The 17,836-nt window shown below is 47.4% G+C and overlaps 1 protein-coding gene across 1 annotated transcript; it reads right to left on the reverse strand.

Moving 5' to 3' along the window:
* Positions 1 to 1,981: 1,981 nt before the first annotated feature.
* Positions 1,982 to 16,511, reverse strand: LOC144949209 (cotranscriptional regulator ARB2A homolog). Its single transcript, XM_078879097.1, has 12 exons — positions 16,493 to 16,511; positions 15,698 to 15,760; positions 14,186 to 14,251; positions 11,505 to 11,602; positions 10,342 to 10,407; positions 8,081 to 8,269; positions 7,239 to 7,334; positions 5,873 to 5,962; positions 5,237 to 5,361; positions 4,341 to 4,443; positions 3,709 to 3,793; positions 1,982 to 2,127 (listed from the first exon to the last, which is right to left on the reverse strand). The coding sequence occupies exons 1-12, from the start codon at positions 16,509 to 16,511 to the stop codon at positions 1,982 to 1,984; spliced, it is 1,146 nt and encodes a 381-aa protein (XP_078735223.1).
* Between the last annotated feature and the right edge of the window lie 1,325 nt (positions 16,512 to 17,836).

Genomic DNA, 17,836 nt, shown 5'->3' on the forward strand with positions numbered 1-17,836 from the left:
GAAGATGTATCCAACTTGTTGTTTATTTTACCAGGTACAAGGCCCACTGAGCTGTATAGATATTTGTTTTTCAGAAGCGACCTGCCCACAGAAATGATAGCTCAACGAAGTGGCTCATCACGTGGACATTTATAGGGGCAGCCACATGTTCTGAACGTGTAATGTCGATTCTATCTAGATTTGTGTTTGTCCCTTGTGATGAGACTTTGTAGAATGAACGTTGAGATTTATGAGAGACACGGGGTGACCAATGAGGTCTGAATTGGTCTGTAATAAGGTAGGGCACTGTTAAGGGATTGACATGTATGATATACACTACACTACCATACCTGTCAACCCATACGGTTTACCCTGTATTCTTGTACAGGGAAGTTTGTTTTTAAGGTCCATGCCGTTTCAATACAGGCAAAAACAAAACACAATTTTAGTTACTTTGTTTGTGTTTCTCCCTTGTGATGGCACTTCGTAGGATGAACGTTGAGATTTATAAGGAGCACGGGGTGACCAATGAGGTCTGAATTGGTCTGTAATAAGGTAGGGCACTGATAAGGGGTTGAACAGGTATGTAGTGGTGAGTGTACTAGTGGTGAGTTTAGTGGTGAGTGAACTAGTGGTGATTGTCTAGTAGCAAAAGTAGCTACATATGCTTCTGGCCCTGCACTTTCAAGGGCCCCGCACTAAATGCGTTCAAGCTATCAATTCCGGTTCAGTGATTCTGTACTTGCTCTATTACTATAGTACTATACTGCCTTCAACTTTTATGAACTGGGTGTTTAAGGTTAGCGATTTGTCGAATTATCTGGCTGTATAGTAAATGAAAAAATATCATTACTTTACTATGCATGTTAAAAAAAATGTGTTTTAATATTCACGTTTTTTTCTTATCTAGGGCCCCTTCATAACATATGCTACAGGCCCCGCCTGAGAGGACATCACCGCCCGCCACTTGTGGCCAGTGATCAGCCGTGAGGTCGCAGCGCTAAGTCGGAGAACACCAACATGCCCCATCATCCTTCAGCCTCTCGTGTGTTACCGCATTTGTATGCGTGTGGGATTCTCACCTTTGATTTAATACGGATCCTAATGGCGGATCCAGTTCATCGTGCATTCCGCTGAGAAAGTCAGCGTTGTGTTTGTGCAATTGAGATAGTTTTAGATTTCACGCAACGAATTGCCGTTGAGAAATATATTCCGAGAACATATTTAGCGAGATACCCTTACTTACATTTTTGTACATATATGAATGTGAATGCACATAGACGCACACGTTTTTGCAAATCTTTTTATTTCGTAACAGTTGGCTTGTACATTTGATATTGTTAACAGCACTTTCAAACAAACCTTCGACTCCACCACTCATTACATAAACATGCGTATACGTGTGTGTGTCTTCGAGTGTGTACTCTGAACGGCCTCCCATATGTCAACTCAGCGTTAGATGAGTGCCTGGTGAGGAGTGTATCGATGTTGAACTTCTTTCACGCCGTACGTGGCCAACCGTGCTCATCAGAGTTGCGGGGAAAGGGCAAAACAAATAAAAACTAAAAGCAGTTCTAAAGCAATGCCTTTTCATTATTTCATTATCGATTTTAGAAGTGCAGAGCTCCAGAAGTTTCCTAATATCGGAAGGAAGAACGTTCCAGACGGCCGCAGAAGCACGTCTACCCCACATCTACCCCCCCCCCAACAGTTCATAACTGGGGGGGGGGGGGGGTATTTGATGGGGGGGGTAGAAGTGGAGAAGTGGTGGCGTAATGGTCCGTACGGCGTCATCGGACACATGCGGTGTGGGTTTGACCATCTTTGTTCGATATGTCGCCAAAATCCGCTGCAAGGATGACCGTAGTTCTCCCTGCTTTTCTGCAACGCCGCCTCTCCTCGTCCCGCTCAGCGTGCGATGTCACTTCATTTGGGTCCATCGTCGAAGTCCTTCCCGTCTCTAACGTCGTCACTGCCCGCCGCATTCGCAGTCGCGACGCAGTCAGCTCCGTCTCCTCCTGCCGACTTCGCCTGTTTCGTCTGGTTTGTCTCTTGCCGGCTGGTAGTCAGGATTTTCCAATTTATTGTCGAAGTATGTAAAGATGGACTGAAGCGCACACCAAGAGGTCATGCTGTGCTTCTTTGTGCCTGCGGTGATAAGATACATTTTGAGTTGAAATAAGATGATGTGCAATTACAATTTTATTGGGGGGGGATTCATAATGGCCATATCAGAGACCCTAGGCTGGCACTGCTGAGATCTTTTGCTCAATACCTCGGTCTGGGTCTCTCTCACTCTTAACCCTTTCCCACTCCGATGATGTACGAGTATGTCATCAGTGTATCGTACATGTACGTCGTGGCAACAGAATCGGCAAAAAACTAAATATGTACCGAAGCTCCCACAAGGCCATGCATGAGAGCATGTGGCACAGCTTGGTATCAGCTATTGTAGAGTGCGGTCGTGTCTCTACAGTTCGCTGCGGTGAGTACAACGGCGCTATGCCTCTAAATTCTGAGATTCAGCGGTGAACGGGACCCACCCTGCAACTTGCAGACGTTTCAGATTGGGAAAGGGTTAAGGCGTTCAAAATAGCTTTGTCATACTCTTTGGATCTTTCGGTAAAGTCACGTAGGTAGAAAATTAATAGATCATGACATTTAAATCGCAACACAAGCAATCGTCATCAGGTGGGATCGAAACGTCGAAACGTCGTGATCTATTAATTTTCTACCTACGTGACTTTACCGAAAGAACCAAAGAGTATGGATTCCTGCAGTCACGAAAGCTTCAAATCAAGATTGGCTTTGTCATATTCACCAATGGCCGTGTCAGCCCCCCATAATTAAACTTGTTTCTCGAATGTAGCGAGTTGATGGTCTCGACCCAGTCCAGCTCACGGGTCGGCAACCCAAAATGACAAGAAGAGACTTTTTTTTCGAATTCGATAAAACACTCAGCATCTCAAGAGCCGCAATGCACATGAATACAGGACGGTTCTTCATAAATAACATCACGAAGCAGTTGTTAAAGACCCACATACGGCTCTAGAGCTACAGGTTGCAGACCCCCGATCTAGCTTGAGTGAATAATTATCACACGCGGATGACTGTAGAGATAGTCCTCGAGTTATGATGGTTCGACTTAAGATATTTCGATCTTACGATGGCGATACGACAAAATTGTAAAATATTAACTAAGTTAATGTAGCAATCAACAACCTAACATCTTTCAAGTATGCAGACGACGGACAGAATGTTGGTGAGTACAGTACAATATGATACGTTACGATACGTTCAATTCATATGTATGATACGTAGCTTTAGCGATTTCATTTTAGGGTTACCACGATACGATACGTTCAATGCATGTTAAAAGGTTTTTTTTTATAACTTTCTATTAAATTGCAGTTCATAAGGGTAGGCTAAGAATTTACCTTGGTTTTTTTAACTTTAAATTTTACTGTGCAATACAGTATTGTAATTAATACATACATTACAGTATATAGTTTCTACAGTACGGTACTGTAAATTGCTCTGTTTTGATAAATTATCACCATTCTTTTAGACTCCTGAGTAGGCTAGGCCATCTTCGACTTGCGATATTTTTGACTTACAATGGGGTCGTCGTAACGCATCTCCATCGTAAGTAGAGGACTACCTCTAATTGCCAATCAGCATCCTATTTAATAATTCTGTGTACGTAAGTAGATTGTGTGGATTACTGACCAGCGGAGAGCTCGACATAGGCATCTCCATGCCCATGAATTCTGGTGTCCAAAGCCTCTGAACTGGCCACCCAGTTGACACTGTTCTGTACACACACACAAGCACACTTGAATTAAGCACAGACGCAAACAGCCACGCACATACATCCACACATACCACAGCAACACGTGAGCTAAGAAACAGCGGGAAGGTGCAACTCCCATCATGCCTTGCGTGCGTGTCATATGACCACGTTGCTCCTATAATGTTCGCATGCCCATATCGTTTAGATTGCCAACATAGAAGAGTTGAAAGCGTGGCTGTCCCTTCGGGCATCGGTGAAATAAAGAAACAACTGTAGACCAATTTTGATTTAAAGCTTTCGTGACTGGAGGGATTCATATTCTTGGTTCTTGGTTCTTTCGATAAAGTCACGTAGAAGGGAAGTAATAAAATAATAAAAATAATAAAAATAAAACATAATAAAATATTATGTTTTATTTTTATTATTTTATTACTTCCCTTCTACGTGACTTTACCGAAAGAACCAAGAAGATGAATCCCTGCAGTCACGAAAGCTTCAAATCTCTAAATGTACGTTGTAAACAGGATTGCCACCAGCATTGCGATCAAGCCGTGAGTGTCATTCCCACCTTTTGAAACCATTCCAACATTGTTTTGTTCTTCTGAGGAAGACGGTGGGGGGAGGCAGTCAACGCCACGGCTGACAACCTGCCCAGCACATCGGGACAACTGCTGGCCTGTTGCCCAGACACACAAAGCGTACGCGTTATCATTACGCACATGTGTAGTGAAATAGCACGTCACTACTGTGTCGGCCCGTACGAGGGCTGGGGGCCCCAAGGGGGTGCCTGGGGGGTCACGTTGTGGAGGAACACAGACCTTCCCAGAGGTGGGGGAAGGGAGGCGTGGCCTGGGAAGGGAGGCGTGGCCTGGGAAGGGAGGCGTGGCCTGGGAAGGGGATATAAGCGGGGTGTGGATGGAGAGCGGGGGGCTGTTGAACTCCGAAGTGAAGACGACATCATCGGTCCTCAAGTCCCAGGTCGTCGTCCTGGACCAGGCAGGCGACGGGCTGCCTGGTGTCGTATTCCAGAGTGTTAGTGAGTTGAGGAAGGTGGTCACCATCTCATGTACAGTGTTATAGTACTTACCGTTTCATAAATAGTGTTGCCTCCAAGCTGTGTGTGTGTGTGCACCTAATTCGAACCCACTACACATGTACAACCCTTTTGTCAAAACCACTGCCGGATAAGGGCCTCCCAATGCCGTGTGGGTAGCGAGGTGTTATTTGACCATACTTCACCATGCTGGTCAGTGTTGGTTGTGAAGGCCGGGAGCGTCATAGCGGTACGGTATGAATATGAGCACATCTTTCTTGAGGCGGCTCACCAGACCATCTATTAACCTCACCACATTCGTTGGGCCGTTCGGTAAAGTCACGCAGATAGGTTTCTCTGCACCGATCTACTTTACCGACCCAAAGAATATGAATTCCTGCGGTCACGAAAGCTTCAAGTCAAGATTTGACCTCACCATGTTCACGAAGTCTTGGCCACCGCAGCTATGAGCCACCAGGAAGACTCTTGTTGCCCTGGAATCTTCCACGAAGTGCTTCCACACGTACTTGATGTGCTGCTCGGGGCTTTCGTTGTCCTGGGAGGGGAGACAACGGGAACAAGATGCGTCGACGGGAAACCTCCGTTGCCATTGGACGCGGCGCCTCGGTTTGGACAACTTCACGTCAAAAGCATCTCGCTGCTCAGAGAAAGCTGAGTATTTCACGCGGGCAATAATGTCGATGACAACGATTATGATCAAGGACATAATTTGAGTCAATGTGACAAAAACTACTATCTTCTTGGTTCACGTAGAAGGAAGAAAAAAATACATAATAAAATAAAATTCTCACGACGTTTCGGCCACAACGCAAGCAGCCGTCCTGCATTGTGGCCGAAACGTCGTGAGAATTTTTTTTATTTTTTTTCCCTTCTACGTGACTTTACCGAAAGAACCAAGAAGATGAATCCCTGCAGTCACGACAGCTTCAAATCGAAAAACTACTATTACAAAGATGACAATTCTGCTGCTGATGTGGATACTAATGATGACGATCGTGCCAAAAAAAATCAGTGATCCGACAAATGCATTGCTCATTGCTTCTCACCCTGATGTAGTGATATCTCTGATGCCTCCTTCTCCCCCTCGTCCTCAAGCCGCTTGCAGCGCTGGCGTCCGTAGAATTGGGCTGCGGACCCTGAAATCGTGAACGACGGAACGACACGATCAGGGGGACTGCGTAATGTCAACTCCGTGGTAGTTGTAGAAGTGGTTGTAGTAGTAGTTGTAGAAGTAGTTGCGGTGATGGTAGAAGTTGTTGTCAGTGGCGGATCGTGACATGTCCACGATTTGGGGCTGTTGTGAGTGACCTCTGAAAATTTGGTGTTCTAATTATGAAACACCTCGTCGTGTTATTGTCCTTCCCGTGAAAGTGGTATAACTGTATCATCTACCAACGGTAGGTATTTATAAAGAATACGAAACAAAACTACAAAGCACTCAAATGCTGTCCCCATGACCTTCAAGTTCCACAAGTCCACAACCCCTATTCTTAGGTTTTTTCGGTAAAGTCACGTAGGTAAAACATTAAAATTAATAAAAGTAAAATAAAATAAAAAATCACGACGTTTCGGAGGCAACACAAGCTTCCGTCTTCAGGTGGAACCGTCACAGCCACGACAGCTGTATCAAGTAAATGAGAGATTACAAGAGCTACCACTCCGTATATATAATGGTTGGAGAGGGGGAAGGGCCAAGTAGGGCACACTTTTTATTAATATGGTAAGGTGAGGCTTCAGAGGCTGAGCCTTTGACGCTGCCACAAGCCGCGGGCTGCTCTGTTTGCGCGTCGTGACTTCGTCTCGTCACAGCCACGGGCGCCTTCTTCACCGCCCTCGACGGATGGGTCTCGGACGGCGACGGTGACAACGCCAGAAGCTGATCGCGACGAACGAGGAAGGGAAATCTCTCGCTCGGAGGACGCCTTCACAGCCGCCCTGAGACCTCCCCGAGGCACAAATCAGACTGCGGTGATGCTGCAGCAGTTTCTAATGCGAACAACTTAAAATGTTATCTTCACTAGGCAATTCACGTTGAAAGAATCATTTCTATATTCTTAAAACACAACTGAACAATTTATAGAAAAAAATTTCATCAGAAAAATAATTTCTCATCTCGATGCGGCAGTGGCAGTGGTTGGTGATGGCAGTGGTGGTGATGACGGTGATGGTAGTGGTGGTGGTGGTGGCGTTGGCGATGGTGGCGTTGGCGGTGGTGGCGATGACGGTGGTGGCGATGGCGGTTGTGGCGATGGCGATTGTGGCGTTGGCGGTGGTGGTGATGACGGTGGTGGTGATGACAGTGGTTGTCGTCTCTCTGCCGTAGCGAGCGAGGGGAGCGGCGTGCGGGTGAGACTCCGTGAGGGTTCCAGCTTCGCGAGCAATGCCGTTGGCTCCAGGTCACACAGCCCACACCTTCTTGGCGTCCTCCATGCTCTTTCTCTGCCGCTCCAGTCTCTCTCCGTCAACGCGGTTGTCGTTGGTGTTCAGAACCACGACACCGTACCCTTCCTGCGGAAGGCAAGTCAAGTCGTCGCGCTATGTTATGGACGATCGCGAGCTGTGATCTCTACCCATTGATGGACGAAGGCCTGACCACGTGGTCACCAACCCGCACTGTGCTGTGATGTGCCAATGCATCGAGGACCTGCACACGAGCTGATTTCATCGCTCCGTCTCCGTAATGGGCGTTACACCTCAGAAGCGTTAACTCATTTGGCTGCTAGTCGCTCAGTAGTCTTGGTCACAAATGTGTTTCTTCACATCACGAAAGACCTCCGTGCATCCAAGAGATGGACCTTGACAAAGGAACTTGGAAAAGAGGCTGCTGGCTGATGGGCAGTTGAATTCCGAGCATGCTCGGAATTTGATCGCAGCTTGCAAGTTCTCAATGGAATGTGGCAGGAAGGTGTAGTAGATATAATCAGGAAGAGGAGGTTGTGAAAGGTGGGACGGTGGTTGCGGGGTTGAGGAGGGCAGGTTACCGAGACAGGCATTGGAGTGGATGGTGACCCAAAAACAAATATCTGTTAATCTTGACTTAAAGCCTTCGTGACTGCAGGAATTAATATTCTTTTGGTCTTTCGACGTTTCGATCGCAACGCAAGCGTTCGTCATCCGTGTGTTGCGATCGACACGTCGAAAGTTTTTTTTGTTATTTTCTTTGAACCCATCGACGTGACTTTACCGAAAGACCCAAAGAATATCTGTTAATCATCATCACGGCTGAAGTGCGCAACGGTCCCGGCTCCAGTTACCTCCATGGCTCGCTTGATGTAGGGGATCTGAGTGCCGGAGTCGAGGCAGTCGTTGATGATGAGTCTCCGAGCCCACTGGCCGGCTCGAACCACCGTCCCGTGAACGAGCAGCAGCAGCGTCTCCTGCTGCAGCGCCCCGGGGCTCATGAAGATGAAGCTGAAGGGCTCATTGCCATTGATGGCTTCGACCTGCAAACCCCGAGCACCCGCCAGAGAAATGTCCGTCTCACGTAGGCTTTCGCGACCAATATTATTCATAATAAACGTTTTTGGGTTTAGATCGCGTTATTTATGTGTCCGATGATGCTGGATGCAATTACCAGCGAAACGTCGTACTCAAAAATTGTAAATGTTGTGATTCAAAGAACACAGGATGAGATGTTACTATCCTTTGTGCAAGCACTTCCAAAAGTTCATGAACAGTGAGCCTGGTGAAATTTGGGGAGCGCATCGTCAGTAGTGAACATTTGGTTCCTAGGGTGTTTTGGCCTTTCATACTATACACCCTCCCCAAAGGCGGCCAGCGACAGGGTGATCAATCCTACGCTTGCGTCCCATTCCCAATTAGTCATAGGAGTTGCCTTGTTGTTGATAGCCAACATCCCATGGGACTATGCATGGCAGGGGCGTCCTCCTCCCTGAGTCAAGCATTGTTGACTGCATACCTCCTGGCCCTCTCACTTTGGGGCCCAGCTGGGGTCTTTCCTCTTCATCCAGAGCCACTGACTGCTGCCTTCTGCCACCTCCGATACAGCTCTGATTGCCGAACGCTGGCTCTGGCCCTTAATTCCCAGGTCTCTAAGCAGTCTGGTTTTAGATGTTGCCACAAAACCTCTGCAGCCCACCTCCACTGGTCGGACTTCTGTGTTCCAGCCATGATGCCGTGCTTCGGCAGCTAGATCGGCATAGCGCAGATGTTTTCGCTCATAAGCCTCATCTACTGAGTCTTCCCAGGGTACTGTGAGCTCAATGATGAAGACCTTCTTGAGCGAACGGGACCAGAGCACCATGTCAGGTCTTAGGGTGGTGGTTGCGATCTCCGGAGGAAACACAAGTTGCCGGCCAATGTCAGCTAGCATTTTCAAGTCGCGGGTCAAGCGCAGCTGGTCTCGCTCTATTGGTGTAGAGCCGCTCGTCGGTGGTTTAGCCCCTTCGCGGACAAAGGTCGTCCGTAGGGAGTGTGATGCTGCTGGGGGTGGTAGGGAGTTGGTGGCAGCTCGCTTGTCCTCCAGGGCGGACGCAAGGTTTTTAAGGACTTGGTTGTGACGCCAAGTGTAGCGTCCTTGGGTGAGGCTTGTTTTACACCCTGTGAGAATGTGCCTGAGGTTGGCTGGCATGGAACAGAGGGCACAGTCCGGATCTTCACCATACCATTGGTGAAGATTAACTGGTGTTGGAAGGACGTCATATGTTGCTCTGATGGGTTTAGATCGCGTTATTTATGTGTCCGATGATGCTGGATGCAATTACCAGCGAAACGTCGTACTCAAAAATTGTAAATGTTGTGGTTTCACGCTTCAACGCACCGGTGGGCTAAAGCAGTGAACTATTTGTCTTTTGTCAACGTGACACTTTTTTACTGATTGGCCGTGTCGGGTGGTGGAGGGTTACGACACATTTAGAAATAACGCGATCTAAACCCAAAAACGTTGATTATGAAATGTCCGTCTATTGTTTGTATATGCCAATAGGAACTAGCCTGTCTCTCTACTTGTCCAGAGACCCCCCCCCATCAGAGACCAGCCTGTTGGGCTATTGTCCAGGACTGATCTAAAGACTCGACAGCAATTTAACAATGAATCACAACCAACAATATTTATAGTGGTAGGAACCTCCTGGCTACACCAGCCCACAGGGAATTATTGTGTCCGTCGTGCAGGGAGGGGCTGGGTGGGGAGGGGAGGGTGGGGCTGGGTGGGGAGAGGAGGGTGGGGAGGGGCTGGGTGGGAAGGGTGGGGCTGGGTGGGGCTGGGTGGGGCTGGTGCCCTTATAAAACTCAACGTTTAACCTACTCACGCCGGCTTGTGCCCCCCCTCACAGTTGGGCATATTTGCGGAATACACCACGCCGCCGTTGACCCTGGCCATTGACCGAGCAACCCAACGTTCCTACCAGCTCCCTCCGCAGTAATGAGTTTTATACTGGAGGATTCCGATAAGCTATGAAGGTCTTTTTCACGGATGTCCAATAAAGCAGAAGATACAGTGATACATTACGCATCAATGTAGAGGATACATATACTGTGTGTGTTTTACACTCACAGGAACGTAATGCTTTTCCAGTCCACATTCGTTCACCAGAAGTTCGTACACGTACTCGGTTATGACCTAGAAAAATGGCGCAAGACAACATCACAAGATTGTTGGGCAGTGCTCAACTCCACTGTGGTTCCAAGAAACAGGTGAGAATTCCACATTACCATGGCGGATGCCAGTCTATTCTTGATTTAGCCACCACTGTTGGCTTCCCTGCACATGTCGAGCTCACTGTCGTGTTAAAACAATTTAAAGCTCTTTGTCAATCCACTTCTGGATGACGGCCTGCCCCAGGGGCGGTTTCTTCATTAGGGCGATTGGGCGACGCACCACCAATGTCATTCAACCACAGAGTTACGCTCGCCGTTACTGTGCCTCTGGATATAGTCCAATCAGCGTCATGTCACGTTCTGTGGAGTACCGCCTCTTTTTGGGCGATTTCACTCTGGCTGAGAATCGCCCAGAGTGTTCCCATAGACTTACATTCAAAGATGTTTTTTTTCGAACGGCGGGCGCTGCGATGCATTCTCTATGGCTTCCGGGAGGGCTCGCACTAACGTGCTTACGTCATCATACGTAAGCACGTTTCAATCAACAATATTATTTGTCGCCACCTAGTGGAATCTTTAATAAAAGAAACTGAGTGGATTGTAATAATAGTGAGTATAGAAACAAACAGGATGTATTGTAAGAGTCACTTTATTTTTCATTAATATTAAATAAGTGAAGTTGCCTTTACATGCTTAAGCTGTTAATTTATCCATTGCATGGGTGGACCTTATCCTTATCAATCATCCAGACATTTGCCCCCCCTGAGAGATTTTGCAGGAGCCGCCACTGGCCTGCCCACACCCCGTCAGCCTGGAGGTTGTTTGACCATACTTCACCACGCTGGTCAGTGCGGGTTGGTGAAGAGGGGTGCCCAGGACGGGTTCAGAGATCACTCGCCAATGATGTTCGGCGCAGCTCGGAATGGAACTCGGGTCACCGGGTTCAGAGCACGGCACAAACTCCTCGACCGACGCTCCACCGTAAATGCATTGTTCATCGTCGCTCACGATTAATCTACTGCTGGATGAAGCCAGTGTTATGGCAGTCGACTTTGGCTCGAGATCAGTTATTTGTTTTTGTAAAATCGGTGAAGATTGCATCCCCGGTTCGCGTCTAACCTCTCCCAGTGCCTCGTAACGCCGCTGGTCACGAGCCCTGTTGTTATAGAAGTTGAACTGGAAGCGTGTCCCATCTTCAATGTTTCTGAGCTGCCCATCTAGAGACGCGCACACACACAGACACGCAGACACACACAAACACGCAGACACACACAGACACACAGACACACATAGACACGCAGACACACAGACACGCAGACACACAGACACGCAGACGCACACAGAGCGCTGTTCAGTGACTTTTACGCAGAGACGTCATCCTTCTTCTAAACCCATTTGACACGCAGGTGAATATCATTCCATGGCCTGAGTCAGAGAGTGCAATGTAAAAGGTCTCTTCAGCAATGAAGAGCTGATAATCCTGCACACACTTGCAGTCACGTCCACTTTCATTGCTTTGCTGCAGCACGATGTGTCACGTTACAACACGACACCAGTTTTCACGATGTCGCATTTACTGTGATATCAGTTTCCCGTAACTTTGTTACGGGAAACTGTTTTGTTTCACTGTTTTGTTTCCTTTGCTGTACTGCAGCGATATTAAAAAAATACTTCAAAGTTCTACACCTGCGAGTCACTCAAATGTAAGCCTGCCATAACGTCTTTTAACTATTGCAACTTTGCAATACAGTATATCATGCTTAGAATGCACAAGCTCTCATCTCCATGGCTTGCCAATTATGTTAACCGTGGTTGGGGAATGAAACTCAGGTCGCTGAGTGCGTAGTGCAGTGTGCTCACGACTGCGCCACCATTCCCCGAATAACAAACACATCACGTGTATTCTACAAACACCTCCGATTATCACAGTTGGTGCAAAAGAAGTTCAACATACATACAAACACATGTTGTGACACAGCACTGAAGGTTGTACAGCAGCTGCAACTGCAGGTAGACACTTAGCGCACACGCCGTTGAGCATGTACACGGCTGTGTGTGTGTGCCGGCAGGGCGGAGGAACTGGGGCAAGGGTCACGGTAGACCTCGTGGGGAGGCCCCTGGAACCAGAGGTCGCAACCGGGTAACCGATACCTGTACCCTACCCGATACCCGGCTACCCGTACCCGGCCGGGTACGGGTACCCGTTTGCGACCCTGGTGTGGCCGGGTACGGGTACGGGTAGGCCGTGAGTCACTGGTGAGTCACCGTTTGTCACTCATTTCCCAACGTCTTGTCACTTCTCACAATTCAAGTTCCTAAAATGAACCCACCCGCGCCTGCAACATGGCTTCATCCCAAAGGTCACAATCGGGTACCGGTACCCTACCCGATACCCGGCCGGGTTCGGGTAGCCGGGTATCGGGTAGGGTACGGGTACCCGTTTGTGACCCTGGTGCGGCCCGGTACGGGTACGGGTAAGGAATCAAAACCCGTTTGCGACCTCTGCCTGGAACCCTCTGGAGGGTTCGAGAAGGGAGGCGCGGCAGGGGCGGAGCCAAGCGTGGCCAGGGCGGAGCCAGGGGCGGAGCCAAGCCACGCCGAGGGGAATAAAAGCGGCGGAGAGCGAGAGCTCTGGGCTGCCGGTTCTGGGAGTGGAGTCGTCTCGTCGTCGCTGTCGTCGCTGCCGACTTCGCCCGATGATTGCGCGGCCGGACAGTTGTTGGCGGTCTCGGTCGACGCCGTGGGTGCAACGCGGACAGGGTCGTGTCTGGGCCGGGTCGTGCGGCAGCATGGTCGTGAGAGAGGGGGCCGGAGTTGGTAACGTGAACACGGCAGAACTGATTCTTCGGCCGTTGCCGATCATTGCTACAACTCGGCGGGCTCTCATGAAATTGTCTTTTCCGAGACCAAGGTTCTCTGCAAACCTCCGGGCTACCATCAAAGGTTTGTACACGAAGCCATACAAATATACAAACACAGACATAATTTCAACCGTGATGATGGGTACAAACTCAGTAATCACTGGAAAGATGTTATTAACCACGCAAAAAAGACTTAATTACACTTTTTGGACCATCTTATCTGACAGGCACTATTTTAATTTACTTCACCGAGTGTTAACATCCACAGTGTTTAACAGTAATCTCTTCATTGTTCTTTGATCACCGCTCGCCACGTTTCCATTCATTGTGTTGAGCACTACGTGATGTCTTTGATCACCGCTCGCCCTCCGTCCCGGCGCGTCTCCATTCATTGTGTTGAGCACTGCGTGCAGTCTTTGATCGCCGCTCGCCCTCCGTCCCGACACGTCTCCATTCATTGTGTTGAGCACTGCGTGCAGTCTTTGATCACCGCTCCTCCTCCCTCCCGATACGTTTCCATTCATTGGCTACCACAGCCTGATAAGCTCTCCCCCCCCCTCTCCACCTCCCTTCAACTTGCTTATAAGGGATTACATCTTGAATCATTGCTTCACTTGATGCAGCTAATTCGGCTGTGACGGTCCCACCTGATGACGGAGACTTGTGTTGCCTCCGAAACGTCGTGAATTTTATTTTGTTTTGTTTTATTTTACTTTCATTAATTTTAATGTTTTTACCTACGTGACTTTACCGAAAAAACCTGAGAATACAACAATAAAAGGCGAGGACGATGCCTCCTGCGACTACCTCGTCTCCGACTGAGTGTGTGCGCGATGCACGCTGCCCGCACACACACACACACAAGCCTCGAGTAGAAGGAAGAAGAGACCTACGACACTACACATACATAACACGTGATATACGTGACCCAGTTCTTACCTTCATTGAATTCGTATCCAAATTCCGTTGTGGTCCGATAATTCTCAAACTCATCATCCATCCAGCCTGGAGAGCGTGAGTGATAACAACACACAGAAAAAACAACAACAGTTTTAATTTATAGTATATCAATACCACCGCATCTAAAGACACTTCATGATTAGATCAGCGATAGTCTATCCACTGCTAGATGAATGTCACCCAACACTGACGTCAAGCCTCAGTAGTCCGACAATCCCACGACTCATCTTGCTTCTGCACATGAAACTTTTTCATGAAATACGAGATTTTTTTTTTTTTGACCAGGTAAGGTCCACTGAGCTATCTCGCTCTTTTTCAGAAGCGACCTGGCCGCAAATGAAAGCTAATGAAGTGGCTTATCATGTTGAAATGTATAGTGGCAACCAAATACCCTAAAGGCATATTTCTAATTGTGGAGGAAAACCCCGGAGGACCCTGAGAAAAATCCAGGCGACCACGAAAAAAAAAAACCCCTGCAAATCCAAATATACAGCAGGGGTCAAGGGTCGGGGTCAAACCCACGACCTGCTGTATACCAGGCGAGGTAGTTAACATCTCCTAGCCACCGTGATGATGATGAGAGAGAGACGCAAATCCAAATATACAGCAGGGGTCAAAGGTCGGGGTCAAACCGACGACCTCCTGTATACCAGGCGAGGTAGTTAACATCTCCTAGCCACCGCGGCGAGCTAACCTCATCGCTCCATCTCCACGGTGGTCGACCTCACCGTTGGCTGCCGTTCTATTACCAATCCAGTCCACTGGACATCATGCCTTCTAGCAACCTATTACCGCCTAAGCCCACTTACTTTTATTACCATTCAATGTCTCTTCATTTGTGTGTTAGTGCCTGATCCATAAGATTCTATTTCTGTCTGCTTCTCTTTCCGAGTAATTCCAAGAATGGATTTATCCACGCTTTTTTTTGCGCTCCTACTTGGTCTCATCTATTCCCTCCACCCGTTGCTATGTTTCCGACACACGCATCATAGCGGGCGATAACCACGGATTGCAAACGAGGGAATGCCCAAACTCGTACGCAAGTCGCTATTGCAAGTGGATCTGGATCAACAAATATGAACGAAAACTGCACTCTGAGAAAACGGAACTTACTCATGAAAATTTGCACACCAATGTAAAAAAAACATGTTTCAATCTACATATGCCAATAACGGCATCCTTCATACATTGGTGCAGTAGCAAGGGCCGTGCCGAGTGGTGCTGTATTTAGGGGATTCGTTTCGCAAACAAAGTGTGCGAGTCCAAATTCTGGTGTGTGTGTGGGAGGGGGGCAGCTAACCATCTTTCCCAGGTTGAGAAGAAATCGGTACTAAATTGTGTAAAGTCAACTCTGTTTGATCTATGCGAGACAAAGCCCTGGCCGTGGGAATTTGGAATTTCCACCACAGGGTGGAAACGCACGTGCCCGCTCATTTGAGCAGGGTGGTGCATTGCCTTGGATGCAGTAAACCGTGATAGGAAAATATGTACCCAATAACCTCCAGAAAAAGTTTGCCAAAGCCATGAAATCGATGTTCTTGGTCTCTTCTTCCACTGCAAAATAAACACACACACACACGAAAGGTCACGCTCCGTTTTTAAATGAACAGTTGTGTTTATTCCGTGGAAATCTGTCACGCATACTCCGACCAGAAGTCGCAGCCTCACGCGGAATATATTTGATACGGTGTTCAATAACTCACCTTAAGTTTTCAAAACATGCGTCAGCGCGTCTCCCTGTTCAGACAAAGTGCTGGGTGAGCCTCGGGTCAGGGGCAGAAATTCCACATTCCTCTGGTGGTAACCAGTCTATCTATATTCTTAGATTTTTTCGGTAAAGTCACGTAGGTAACAAATTAAAATTAAAAAAAGTAAAATTAAAATAAAATAAAATAAAAATCACGACGTTTCGGAAGCAACACAAGCTTCCGAAACGGCTTGATGATACTGAGAAAGAGAGACGCAAACTTCAAATATACAGCAGGCGTCAGGTCGGATCGAACCTACAACCTCCTGTATACCAGGCGAGGTAGTCAACATCTCCTAGCCACTGTGATGATGAGAGAGAGAGAGAGAGACGCAAACTTCAAATATACAGCAGGCATCAGGGTCGGGATCGAACCCACAACCCTCCTGTATACCAGGCGAGGTAGTTAACATCTCCTAGCCACCGTGATGATGAGAGAGAGAGACGCAAACTCCAAATATACAGCAGCAGGCGTCAGGTCGGGATCGAACCCACAACCTCCTGTAGACCTAGCGAGGTAGTTAACATCTCCTAGTCACCGGTGGCGCCCATTAACATCGCCCACCCGTCCCCGACTGTGAATAACCTGGCAAGACCCTCTTGATAAAGAGTTTGGAGACCTTTCTTGGTAAACAAGCTGAATAATAATAATACTCATCTTCTTGGTTCTTTCGGCAAAGTCACGTAGAAGGGAAATAATAAAAATGAAACATAATAAAATACAATTCTCACGACGTTTCGGCCACAACGCAAGCAGCCGTCCTCAGGTGAAGAAAACAGAGCTGTCGGAAAGACAGCGTCTTTAAATCGAAATAATAATACTGTACCGCAGTATGTGCAAGCCTCCTCTACTCCATTACAGAGGACACGTGGCGGTGTTTGGTTACCATTGCCCTAACAACGTTTTAATTTTATTTTTAAATCAAGTTTTACTCCGATAAAGTGATGATAATTAAAACATGTACTGCACGTAGAGTGCGCGTGTGCATGCGCGAGCCAGTGTTATCGCTCCACTGCTAGATGCGTCAGTCTGTGTGCCGTGTGGCACCGCGGGGCTATTGAAGTTCAAGTTCATTTATTAGGTACTGTATTAAGGTTTTATAATTAAATAGATTTAAGTAAAATATATATAAAGTATAAATATACATATTTTAAACATTCTGGTACCCTCTTAATTTTAGAACTTTCGTGACTGCAGGAATTATTATTTGGTTCTTTCGGTTAAGTCACCCCACAGAGACGATCACCCCTCTCTGTTACCTCTGTTGCTCCCGCTATGTATCTTGGTGATATCTGTCTGCTAATATGTCTGTCTATAGTTTTCTGGTTAGATTTTATGTCGCTATTTCATTATACCTGATGATGATTGCTTGTGTTGCAATCGAAACGTCGTATTCTATTATTTAATTTAATTTATTATTTTATCTTTAGACGTGACTTAACCGAAAGAACCAAATAATAATTCTGGTACCCACACACACATATACGGAAATTCCTAGGGGGCCAATCCTACTTCGCGGATTTTCACCTATCGAGAGGGGTTCCGGCCCCCATTAACCGCGATAAACGAGGGATCACTGTATAGACCCTGTGAGCCATTCGGCTCTTGAATCGGGTGCAACCGCAACAAACAAATAACATCTTTAAGTGAATATGTGACTAAGTGCAAACAGAAATCCAAGAAAAGACAGCAAAATATTGCAGAAAAAAATCACCGACCATTCTTCACTACGCGGGTTGTGTCCCCATACGGCGCTGTAATCCCCACGTAAAACAGCTAAGCAACAAAGTCGACCACAGTTCAACTTCACAACGGATAAGTTCAACTTTGACGGGACACTTTAAAGTCAGCAACTCCATTGTAAAGTATATTTTATATATCT

The sequence above is a fragment of the Lampetra fluviatilis genome, chromosome 53 (assembly GCF_964198595.1).
Source record: "Lampetra fluviatilis chromosome 53, kcLamFluv1.1, whole genome shotgun sequence".
NCBI lineage: Eukaryota > Metazoa > Chordata > Hyperoartia > Petromyzontiformes > Petromyzontidae > Lampetra > Lampetra fluviatilis.

Bases quoted from the DNA above. Each gene is read 5' to 3' on its own strand.
- LOC144949209 (XM_078879097.1), bottom strand. The intron at 10,408-11,504 runs GTTAGACGCGAA...CCATTTTTCTAG, and splicing joins GTTACGAGGCACTGGGAGAG to GTCATAACCGAGTACGTGTA. The intron at 5,362-5,872 runs GTGAGAAGCAAT...CTCCCCTCCCAG, and splicing joins AGAGATATCACTACATCAGG to GACAACGAAAGCCCCGAGCA.